Genomic DNA, 13161 nt, shown 5'->3' with positions numbered 1-13161 from the left:
ATAAGATGCTCTCTGCTCAGAGGAACATGAAGCATTTTCATCTCTGGTGTCCAGTCTCAGTTCACTGTTGTTTCTTAAAGGACAAACATTTCTCTGTCCTCACTTAAAGAAAACCTGATGTTGTGTTCACGCTGTGCTCGGTTGAATCAACTGAATGTTGAAAGTACAGATGCCCAACATCTGCATGTATTTAAGAGATGTCTCTTGTAGAGATGTCACGATCTGATATTAATATCAGATATCAGTCAAAAAACCAGTATGGGATTATATGGGACTGCCTCTAAAATCTCTGATACAACAGTCCATTCCGCTCCAGCTCTTCTATCCAGCAGACTGTTGTGGTCTCGTGGCCTCTGTGTGTTGGATGCATGTAGATCACATGATCACAACAACAGTGGGTGTGTGTGTGTGTGTGTGTGTGTGTGCTACTGCTATTTCACAGTTAAACATGTGGGTTAGGGTTAGGGTCTTTAACCTCTGAACTCAGAGGCTACAAAGCCGCACAGCCAGCGTGAGCTAGCTGTTAGCACCACCCTAGCTCATCCTGAGGCGAGCAGCTAAAGGGCTAATCCAAAATAGTAAGAACAAGGGCGGTGTTCTCTGAAGACACGCTGTTACCTGTGTGCTCTGAAAACACCCCCATTAACACTTGGTACTTTCCTCCTGATGAAATGAACCATAGACTGTATGAAATGAACATGGCAAACATTCCAATATTCTTATGTTGAAGGTTAAAATTGATGCAACCATCAGTTTGTCTCTGTTTAAGTCAAATCACCTGATCAAGTCTATGCTAACATTCCACACTACAAAATAAGTCATTAAAGTATCAATGATTCATGCTGATATCGTATCGGATCAATATCGGTATCGGCCAAGACTCAAGGCTGCAATATCGGTATCATATCGGAAGTGAAAAAGTGGTATCGGGACATCTCCCGCTGTTCTCATAGTTGCTTGTGAGGAGGACAAGTCCTCTCGTCCTGTCTCTCCTGGGACCACAGTTAGCATTTAAAGTGCTTTAAAGTGGACGTCACAGGGTTTAACACTGATAAGCCTCTTAAACATTGTGATCACATGACCAAAGAAACCTTTGACAGCCACTGATCACGTTCTCTGCTCATGGTTCTAACGCTGTACACCGGAGGTCACTAACAGGCGGACCCAGGCGCCGTCCTATACGGACCTGGACCTACAGTGAATCAATTATTGAAGTATTTTAAATGTTGACGGCGTGCTTCTATTTTGACCGGCGCAGCTTTTCTAGACTTTACGGTACTGGTTGAGCTAATCAGGAAATCCACAGAAGTGGACCTAATAGACTTTTACATGATCATCCACTGACCACGCAGGGATAATGGGACACTTCAGAGAATGATGTCACTATAATATATGCATTATACTATGTATAGTGAATGAATGAATGAATTTGGTTGCAAGTAATGACAATAACATGAAGGAATGACCTCTGGCGCACTGATGCTCAGACGTGCAGAGAACACATTAATGATGACACACACACACACACACACGACACATTAGTCATTTGTAAAGGTCAAGTTTGTGTTTTTATCTTTGACTTCTCAAAGATGTACAGACAGGAACCCATGAGCTGCTTTACTAACTCCATCTCTTCTGAGAGCACATCCTCTCCTGACATGTCGACCACTTCTGTTGATTTATTCACCAGAAACATGAATAAATCAATGTGGCACTGACTGAATGTGTGACAACGCTGTGGGTTTGCAGCTCCAGGCCTCACTGGCCATTTCAACTGCACACACACACACACACACAGTGACAAGTGCATGTGACAGCACAGTCACACGGGTACTTGGGCATTCTGATCTATCTCCTCTGACATGTGGGTGTTCAGCCAGGTGAACAGCTGAAGCCTGGGCGAGGTCAGGAGGTCAGACAGTTACACTCTAATCATGGCACTCAGTTAGTGATTTTGAAATGACATCACGTTAGTATTATGGGCATGATACAGTTTAAATCGGCCATCCAAATATCTATAAAGCAAATTACAGTGACAATAAATAAACATGAATCCAGATGTTTAAATGGTGAAGATGCACCAGCGTTCGCGCGGCTTCCGCCTGTTCTTAGTGAGACACAGCACTCTGTTCTTAGTGTTCACATCCCCACTCTCAGGATATAAAGCTGCTCACAGGTTGTTTCTCTGCACTCATGAAAGGTCTTTGTGTTTCTCAGAGGAGAGTGAAACTATACTGGAAATACACATTTCTACAGTTTATCACTGTGTTACATGCTTAAACTACAGTCAGTACTTTTTTATTTCAGATAATACTTGATTCATTTCTTACTGCTGAGACTCCACTGGTTTTAATGCGCTCAGAAAATCTCATCTAGATCTAGATCTAAACAGCTGATTCTGAACAAACTAGACGTAATTGTTGATCGTGTTGTAGCACGCTTTAGTGATGAAGTGTGAATAAAATAGTCCATATTTGACTATTTTGTGACATTTTGGAGGAAGCAGAGCTTCACTGGCCTCTGGTATCGATGTCCAGCCGTACCAGGCTCAAAACCATAGACTTTATATAAGACCAGGTCCTCTGGACCCGTCTGATGCCAGGATATGAGAATGAATCTGCACACAAGGGGAGAACATGCTAACTCCATGCAGAAACGCTCTTGTTCTGAACGTGTGATTTATTCTTTAATAAAACACAAAACTAAAGTGTGTGTGTGTTCGTTCCTCCTCATCACTTTGAAATACTTTGGGTTAGGAGGTGCAGCTTATATATAAATATGAATATATGAATATATATATACTGTGTATATATATATAGAGAGAGAGAGAGTAGATGTGCTCTTGCCACATGCTGTAGCTTGAAGGCATGGCTGTATGTGGTGACCTGACACATAAACACTCTTTTATTATGCAGTAAAAGTTGGAAGTAAAAATAAATAAATATCTGCCTCACAAATACTAACTTTAGAATAGAACTATATGAAGATATAAAATACAGCGATCATCTTTAAACACATTGAAAAATGTCCATAGATTGATGTTGTTTGACCTTTTGTAATTTAATTGTAAATGTCATTTAGTTCAGACTTGGGAAAGTGTTCAAATATTGGAGCAGCAGAATTTCTTTAAGGCAAATTACACAGATATTGTTTAGAGATGATCACTTTTCTGATCTAACTTTACAGTGACGCTGTTTTATAACCTTTTATTCTTAGAAGCATGAGCACGACATCCTGTAGATGTTTATGTTTATACATAGATGCTTCATCTTAATTCATCAAGTGTCACTGGGATTATGAAGCGTACGTGAAATCACTAATGTTTGGTTACAAATAATGTGGGATTAGAATATGGATTCTAATCCCACAGGACAGATATTCTGTGAGTCTGTGGTTGTTGTATCATGCGTGTATGGTTGTGGTTAAATGACACAACCATACACACATGATACAAACATGCTGAGAAGCAGCAGCTCGCTCAGGTGGAACACGAGAGAAAAACAACACATTTCAGACCCTTTTATTTTACAGAAACTAGTCGTGGTTGAGCAGCACTGTGGTGTGTGGGTGGAATACTCAGTAACGGTGATACACAGGTGCATGTCATCAGCAGGTGAGACACAGCACTCAGCTTGTTACTCTTTGTGTTTCTCGCAGATTACAATAACAGAGACCGTGCTGTTCCTGGTCCAGTACACATCCAAAGAGTTTGACCGCTCAGAGAAGACGGTGGCTATCGGGGACTGCTGCTACCTCAACCCACTGGTGCGCAGGACTTTCCGCTTCCTCGGTAAGTTCCATCCCAAAGTCCTCACACTGGAAGCTTTCATTTCAACTTTGTTTATTTATTTATTTATTTATATTATACTATTTTCATTGAACTAAGGACAACACAATTGGCCTTAGTTCTCATTTATTTAAGTTTATTTTCTCCTCTTCTTCACATTTTATGCCATTGTAATGATAGACTGGTTTACATGTAAACTAGATAAGGATGGATGGATGACTTTATTAATCCAAGTGTGTGTGTGTTGGAGCAGCATGAGGACACTTAGAGACAGGTAAACGATACACAGTCATCACAATTAAATCAGTTTATAAATATAACAGTTACATTTCAGAGAATTATTAATTCATTAATAATTAGTTAGTTAATAATCACACATAACTCGCAGGCTCTAGTCGACACGTAGAAGACTTGACATGTGGATACACCCATGATTATCAGATTTTGATAAATGATGACATTTCCTCACGTATCCAAACAGTGAATTCTGTCACCGATCTTCATCGTTGTTGTCTTCCTCTTGTGTTTGCGTTATAATAACTTTTATTTACATGGATTTCTTCATGCTGAAGATCATATAAACCAGACATCTTCTCTGGTTGTGGTGTATTTTTGCTGCAGCGCCACCAACAGGCCTGGGATTTGTACTACAGCAATTAGAGTCATTTTAGGGCTGTTATTGTATATGTTTGGTTCTGTCAAATGCAGATCTGCATTTGATAATGAGTGTGCACCTTTTCCAGGAAATACAGCAGTAGCAGTAGCGGCAGCAGTGACAGCAGCAGCAGTGACAGTAACAGTAGCAGCAGCAGCAGTGACAGCAGTAACAGCAGCAGCAGCAGTAACAGCAGCAGCAGCAGTGACAGTAACAGTAGCAGCAGCAGCAGTGACAGCAGCAGCAGCAGCAACAGTAGCAGCAGCAGTAACAGTAGCAGCAGTAGCAGCAGTAGCAGCAGTAACAGCAGCAGTGACAGTAACTGCAGCAGCAGTGGCAGTAACAGCGGCAGCAGCAGTGCAGCAGCAGCAGTGACAGCAGTAACAGCAGCAGCAGCAGTAACAGCAGCAGCAGCAGTTGTCATGTTAATGAAGACGCTTCAGTGATGCAGATCTGTCAGTGATAGAATCAAACCTGCCTCATTATACATTGAGACATTGATCGGTCCGATGTCTCACATGTCTCACAGGACAGATAGAAATCCATTTGAATGGGAGTGTGAGGAGGTGTAACGCACACACGCACACACACACACACACACACACACACACACACAGCATTGGCCTGTGCTTGTCCTCCCTGATCCTTAAGTGAGTGCAGGAGATAAAGCAGTGGTGAGAGGATGATTAGGCGCTCGTGACCTGGCTTTACTTGTGCATTTACACATAATGAACAGTGAACACATGAACAGTGATGCTTGTTATTGTAGACAGGTTTCTCCTTCCAGGCTAAAGCTCCTTAATCCATGAGAGACTGGAGTTGACTGTCACGTCTAATACACTGGTGCAGTGTTATATCCGAGTGAGGCTGATATCTTGGCGTTAATTGATGTCAGTTGCACAGCAGAGAAAGGAGGTCATGCAGCTGTTGTGTCTTTGATTCTTAAACCGTGATCGAGAACCATCGCAGGAATCCTTCGTTAAATTCAAGAGGAAAAGTTCACTAAAGAAGAGAGCAATGTGCTAATTAGCCTTTATAAATAAAAAGGATGTTTCTAATTAACCAAGAGATTAAAGTGATGTTATGTAAGGCACTAATGCAGAGTCAGCACTGAGCGAGGTGTGCCAGGAACCAGCACGAGAATGGCTGAAAACAGACTAAGAAAAGGCTCACAAAATCAAATCTACTGTGACTACGAGACTACGAGAGCGCGCGAATGTGAGCGCTACGCGCCGAGAGACTATGGGAGCGCGAGAATGTGTTTGCGGTACGCGCCGAGAGACTACGAGATCGCGAGAATGTGAGCGGTATGCGCCGCGAGACTACGAGAGCGCGAGAATGTGAGCGGTACGTGTCGCGAGACTACAAGAGCGTGAGAATGTGAACGGTACGCGCCGCGAGACTACAAAATCGCGAGAATGTGAGCGCTACGCGCCGAGAGACTACGAGATTGCGAGAATGTGAGCGGTACGCGCTGTGTCTGGATTGGAATGAATGTGGGTGTGTCTTTCCTGTCCACGCCTCTTTGTAGAACAGTTTATTCTGTGTTAAAGTAAAATAGGAAAGGTTCAACTGAAGAACATTAACACTTGCTTTGTAATGAAGCATCACTAGAACCACTGCAGCTTCAGTGGTTTTTCTGGTTGTTCTGTTTGGCACTTGATGAGAACGATGCATTAGTGCAAAAATAAGCTTCAAGTCTGAATGTTCCTTTCAGTGTGGATGTGATTTCCCTTGTTCTGGATCCAGATAAGTGTCTTAGTTGCTCACTGAAGCATTTGCGTCTTTGCTGCAATCAGCTAATGAGTGTGTGAGCTGTCAGTGCCACTTTACAGCTGCATTACAAAGAGCAGTTATCCCAAATTACAAAACACTATTTAAAATACACAATCTGCAAATACAATTATGTCCAGTGTGTGAGCCTCTGTGTTTTATGCTGCACTTGATCTAAAGCTATCGATAACGCCCACCAAGCAACAGAGGAAGGACTCCAGCAGCAGCAGCCGCAGCAGCCGCAGCAGCGACTGTGCTCGGCTGTGATGATGAGCGGCTTCTTGTCGTTGTGCTGTTAAGCTCCAGGTGAAGCTGAGGCCGCTCGCCTTGCAGCCAGACTTCTCTGCTTGATTTGACTTGAATGTAGAGCGATTTGTGTGCATGTGGGATCAGAGAATGACCATTACTGAGAATGGTGCAGAAATAGCAGTACTGTAGGACCTCAACTGCACCTGCTGGAAAAGGAACAATAGAGTTGCCTGCTGTCCTCAGATATATGCTATCAGATTGTTGTCGTTAACGTCAGGAAGTAATCGTGAATCTACCATTTTCTTCTTTAGCACTAAATTAAAGAAAGGGCTGAATGTGAGATTTTTTGAGTGTTGTATTCACAATATCAGTAAACTTACAGAGACATTCATTCATTCATTCAGTCACTGTCGACCACTTTATACTCCCAGGGCCGCTGGAGTCAGTCCCAGCTGACTCAGGGTGAAACACAGGGTGAAACTCAGGGTGAAACGCAGAGAAACAGGAAGTAGAGCATTAAGATTTCACCCATGTGCATCAGTGTCAATATTGTGTCCACAAATATAATAACTGAGCAGTGACAAGTGGAGACTTATGTTTATGAGCTGCAGCACAAACATCTAAAATGTTGTTGTTTAATCAAACAGAGTTTAAAGGTCTAAAGAGTTCAGCATTAGTGTCTAAGTAGTTCAGTCAGTGGTGACTAATTATGTCACATACTCTACAAGTCTATGTCGTTGTTGGAATCCATACTGGAAGTGGCCGATCAATGGAGAAGCTGATGGACAGACTGCAGTTGTTGAGAGGCGTCTGGAGACGACAGGACAGACAGATGCCAGGACAGACAGAGGCCAGGACAGACAGAGGCCAGGACAGACAGAGGCCAGGGACGGACAGAAGCCAGGACAGACAGAGGCCAGGACAGACAAAGCCAGGACAGACAAAAGCCAGGACAGACAAAGCCAGGACAGACAGAGGCCAGGGACAGAGGCGGACGACAGAGGCCAGGACAGACAAAAGCCAGGACAGACAGAGGCCAGGACGGACAGAAGCCAGGACAGACAAAAGCCAGGACGGACAGAGGCCAGGACAGACAGAGGCCAGGACGGACAGAAGCCAGGACAGACAGACGATGGGAGGTCAGGAACACATGCTGATTCTGTAGACTTGGTGCAGACGTGTCTCGTGTCCTGGTTTGATTGGATATTAGCTGCTGTGTGGATCAGTGCAGTGAGATTACACTGATAGTCTGGCAGGTGAATGGAGATGCAGATTATGAGGCGACAGCAAAATGACTTTTCATCTTTGCGTGCCTTGTGGAGATATTATTTTACTTCTCAGCACAGTGACATTTTGTGGTCAGTGTGTAATATTTTATGAAAGTGGGCAGAAACATTCAAGATTAAATGTATTGGTTTGTTTTGATCACCATCCTCATGAAAAACCTTCATGATGTGATATCTGCAGAGAAGCGACAGTCCTGTAAACCTCAGCTGTGTCTTGTGTCGAGCGCCACTTACAATACAACAGAAGAAAATACTCCAACACACGGCAAATTCATTTCACTTGTCAACAGGAAGCATACGGGTCTTGAATGCAGTGAAAGAGACGGCACTACAGTGTGAGACACGTTCATCATGGTGAGCATCGTTGCCTAGCAGCAAGAACGACACCACGTCAAGTCCTGGTTTGATCTTACCTGCTGTAACAGCTGAAGGTGCTTGTCTGTGTGGAGTTGCATCTTCTTGTTCTCCTGAGAGTTGTTTAATTCTGTATTCTGACCCATCTTTCATCCATTGTCAGTTTATACAATGATACATTTGAAGACAATGTCTGCATGGAGCAGCGTGTGCAGCGCTGTTCATGACCTTCACACAGAGCTAATGTGCAGTTGCACAGATGCAGTGAGAGTCTGTAGTGACGTGAGTGACAAATTCACACAGAGGAAGTCACATGACATCCACACAGCTGTGTGTCCATCTCATGGCGAAGGATCATGAGACGTTCAGTCTCTTGTCTCAGGAGACTCACTGTGTGTGGTCATAACAATGATCGTGTTCCAGAGTTTCCATCTGCTGTAGAGCAGAGAATCACATGAGAGTGGCAGATTCTCTCTCAGGTCTGACCCATGCTCGTCACGTAACGCCTCTCAGAGCTGAACAGTTTGAGGAGGATCACATTTAGAACACAGATACACACTCGACATCAGCTGTGTGCTACACCCTCGTGTATTTGAAGGTCTGTGTCTGCTGAACTTTAGGGCAGTGCATGCACAGCTCTCTCTGTCAGTGAAATGATGTAAAAGAGTTTATGTAATATCATTTAAATGAGGACAAAGATGTGAGGTGAGCCCTGTGGTTGCACGTGTCACTGTTTATTAGAACAGTGTTAAAGTGCACCAACTCCTGACCTTTAGAAGTCTGTGGCATAAATCTTCACTGAAATCATATTATAATCACACGTTCACCACGGACAGAAGTCATGTACACTAATAGACTGTAAAAGGTGTGTTGAGATGAATGGTTTGATCAGGGTCGGGGTAAACTGACCGCCAACAAGATAAAACATATTCTATATTTGCCCTGAAATTACTTGGGCATGTCGTTAAATAGTTTTGAACTCCAGCTCATGAGAGCTAGTGAAACTAATGCAGGGTTCACAGCGTGTTGAGCTAATGGGAGCATCGACGAGATGCATTCAAAGACCCTGGTAAATCACTTCATCACTTCTGCATGACCGATAGCATGTTGAACTTAGAGGAGTTGCTTCCAGATGCATTCAAGGAACCTCAAAAATGTCACCACCTTGTGATAATAGATGTGCTACTACACATTAGTAGAGGGAGGTAAAAACATGGATTCTTAGATGCATCGCGATTCAGACGTAGATGATTCTGAATCGAGTCACAAGTTATTTACATGTTGAGTAACATAAAATAGACAGGATGTAGATACAGAGAAGCTATTTCACTGACACGACGATCCTGACACTCAACAATGAAACTAAAACAGAAATCACGGGTGAAAGTGGGTAGGACAGCAGTTACATGTGATGCTTGGACTGATGTCACATGTGCTCCAAACAAGAGCAGTGAATGAATGAATGATGACTCAGTGAGACAAAAACACTGATTGAAAGTTCATCGAGATGCTTTCAGATGCTTTGATAAACATTTTATTTTATTTATTTATTTTTAACGGAATCCGTGAATCGTAATCTTAATCGAATCATTGGGCACCTAAAGATTACCGCCCCTACGTTAGGCCGTAATTGAAGTAGAAAGAAGCAAAAAGTCCGGTGAAATGCTTAGATTATGTTGTTGGTCTTCAACACTTAATTCAGACTAAAATAATTCTGATAGCTTCTCTCTATCCTGAATTGTGGTTAGGTTGTGGTATTACATCAGGGATCAGCTCTGGGTACCTTCATGTTTGCAGTGGTGATGACAGGATGACAGAAGAGGTCAGGCCGGAGTCTCTGTGGACTGCAGATGATATTGTAATCTGTAGTGAGAGACGGGACATGTGGAAGAGAACCTGTGGAGGTCTGCACTGGAGAGAGAGAGACAGAATGACAGTGAGACAGATGTTATAGTGGAACACATGCATGTTCACACAACTAACAGGACGATCACATACACAAAGTAAGTGCATCTGTTGAACAGTGAATCAGCAGCAGATAATGACATGGTTTCACTGTTTCAAGCATCTTAACTGAATGAGCTTCATGTGCTGGAAAGCAGTTCTTTGGTTTCCCCTCTCTCTGTTTCCAAAGCTAATGATGAGGCAAGATGGAGAATTGCAGTCGTCTGTGAAATGTAAAACACCCACTCTTCCTCGTTTGTGTCAGCAACAGTGTCGGAACGATGAAGCACACTCAGCAAGTGAGTCACGTGATGCTTGGTTGTTGTCACAATACAAAGCCTCACTCTGCTTCCGAGGAACTGATGAGCAACTCAGACAGTGACATTTAAACTAAGAACTGTGAGAGAAGAAGAAGAACGACGACGCACCTTCCTCAGTGGGTTCACAGCCTCGCTGTCTGCCTCCATCAGTGTCTTCCGGCTTCAAAGCTTGGCTGGACACTCGTTTGCAGCAGCACAAATACTTGACAGTGATTGGAAAAGCTGCTGTTGCCCCAGCAAATACTACACCCTGAAAGTGTGTGTGTGTGTCTGTGTGTGTGTGGCTTTGTAAACAGAGAGAGTGTGACTGAGCACATGGTCGGTAATCTGCTGTGACAGACAGCCGAGATCTCGTAGGAGGGAAGCAATTATTTCTCTTGAAACCCTTCAATCAATGAGACTTAAAGCCTGGCTTGTTTGGTTAAGAGTAGGATGATGGAAAGTTGGCACCTGTGTGTGTGTGTGTGTGTGTGTGTGTGTGTGTGCGCACACACAGGGTTGTTACTAAACTAGAATTTCAAACTCTAACATCTGCTCATTCTGGGCCATTTCCGGTTTTATTTTGAAATCTAACATTCTTCCCCATTTGCAGAACAGTATACTTCCTGCCATGATTCCACACCCACCAGTTTGAGTACATGTCCCGCCCTCATTACGTTAATCATCAGTCTATGCTCGTGCATCTCTTCATTCTCCTGCTATAGGAGAACTAGTTTAGTCTCTAGTTTGCCTTCAGCCTGTTACAAGAATGTCCCTGGTGTGTTCAGTGCAGCTGACTGTGTGCAGACCAATAACTAATCTGCAGTAAAATAATGTCTGTGAGGATGAGTTTTGGTTTCACTGTTAATCCTCAACACTCATTTTCCTGTGAGGAAGAACAATAAGAAGAGACTGAGCTGCTTTTAACTTTCTGTCTGATCAGTCTGTATATTTGTAACTATCAGAAAAATAAAACACATCATAATGACACTAGAAGAAAAGCAGCACACCGTCTGACTGTGTCCATGTGCTGAACTGAAAGTGTTCATCTCTTGTATCTCTCGTCATGTCATAACATAACTGGAGGACACATACACTGATAAAAAATGCATCAAGAGCTCATCATTTAGTCAAAAGCCTGGGCTGCAGGACAGTGCTGGGTGCTGGTCTGATGCTGCACTGTTTTATAAGCTTGTATCACTGAGGTGAATCTGAACAAAGACATACAAAATATCTGTGCGTAACCAGATTGATGCAATTTAAGATTGTGCATCAAATGAACTCTCGACTCTCATTGTATCTGGTCTGTACCGGATCGATCGATTTTGCAAGATCTGGAAAATATATTTGGTTTATCTGGTGTGAATGACCTATAGAGAAGTGTAAATAGGTAAATGGATGTGAATGAGTGAATGATTACAATCAGTTTTTCCTTGTGTCCCTGCTGGCCATATGAGCTTCTGTGTATCACGGTGGTTCTTGGTGCAGGGAGTTAGCAGAACACAGTCAGTGCTGAATATGTCAGTATTGCGCACACACACACACACACACAGGAGAACTCACTGAGTGCTATGACTGACTGAAACACAGTGTACTCGTTTCCTGGTTGTCTAAGAAAGACTATTAGGAATACAATACCAGGATATAATGATGTGTTCTGATTTATTGTCCTTGTCCATAGTTTCTCTCAACATAGTTCCTTCCACTTGAAGGTGGAGCTCAGGAACAGACTTTCCTGAGCTGGAGGCTGATTCATATCCCACTCAGCTCATCATTTTAGTTCATGATAATAATAATAATAACCCACTGTAATCTGTTTGGGTTTGCTGAGTGCCTTACATATTTGTTTTCTTTTCTACCTAGGAGTCTACATTTTTGGCCTCTTTACCGTTGACATCTTTGTCAACGCAGGTCAGGTGGTGACAGGGAACCTCGCCCCCTACTTCCTGACCGTCTGTAAGCCAAACTACACAGCACTGGGCTGCCAGCAGGCTCTGCGCTACATCAGCCACCAGGAGGCCTGCACAGGAAACCAGGATGACATTCTGAGGGCCAGGAAAACCTTCCCATCCAAGGAGGCTGCACTCAGTGTCTACGGGGCGCTCTACCTGGCTGTGAGTTCTCTTACTACTTCATTTACAGCTCAGTTTGTGTATAGAAACCGTGGATTAGACAAAAAGAACTTGTATTCACAATGGTTTGTTGAAAACTATACATTAGGGTGTTGCGTGGTTAAATATTGTTCCACTTTTTCAATCACAGCAAAGATAGTTGAAGTAGCAACAGTCAATCATCATGTCCTTTGTGGTTTTGGGTGTAATTAAGTCCAGATAATTCCAGATCTCCTCAACCGTGAGGATCCAGCCCTTGGTTTAAGCCATAGCTACTGTCAAACTACACACACACACACACACACACAGTGTGAAAGAGAGAAAAAAATAGGCATTTTGATGTTGTTTCTATGGCAGTTTGGTGAGTTATGTGTTGTATATGTTTTCTAACGTAGCTTTACTCGCCCACAGTGTTTTCAGGAAACTTAATTGGAGCTGCGTGGCATTCGTGAATTCCCTGCAAACGTGCAATCATGGATGCTTCTTGGTGTTTTTAGCCTTGGTGCTGCTGTTTGAATCTGTCTTGCACTGCCTTGCCTCATCAGTCTCTGTGTGCAGCGTGGGAATGTTGTGTGAACTCGTTTAACAGTGGTGAACTGCTCACTCTCCTGTATCAGAAATCAATAGAGAGAATCAGCATTTTTTTTTAATGTGTGACGTCTGAGTTTTGAAATCATCGTGATTAAACCACATTTCATTGCTG

The 13161-nt window shown here is 43.1% G+C and overlaps 1 protein-coding gene across 3 annotated transcripts in view; it reads left to right on the top strand.

The window, feature by feature from the left end:
• LOC122774616 (phospholipid phosphatase-related protein type 5-like) overlaps nucleotides 1–13161 on the top strand; it is a 58993-nt gene that overhangs the window by 23805 nt on the left and 22027 nt on the right. For all 3 annotated transcript variants that reach the window (XM_044034064.1, XM_044034073.1, XM_044034083.1), the window contains 2 exons: nucleotides 3658–3790; nucleotides 12211–12461. In XM_044034064.1, the coding sequence (XP_043889999.1) occupies nucleotides 3658–3790; nucleotides 12211–12461 (384 nt within the window). The remainder of the gene's footprint in view (nucleotides 1–3657; nucleotides 3791–12210; nucleotides 12462–13161) is intronic.

Source organism: Solea senegalensis, linkage group LG1, assembly GCF_019176455.1.
Source record: "Solea senegalensis isolate Sse05_10M linkage group LG1, IFAPA_SoseM_1, whole genome shotgun sequence".
NCBI classification, from domain to species: domain Eukaryota; kingdom Metazoa; phylum Chordata; class Actinopteri; order Pleuronectiformes; family Soleidae; genus Solea; species Solea senegalensis.
Note: the sequence above shows the minus strand (reverse complement) of the source record. Positions and strands in the feature narration are given on the sequence as shown.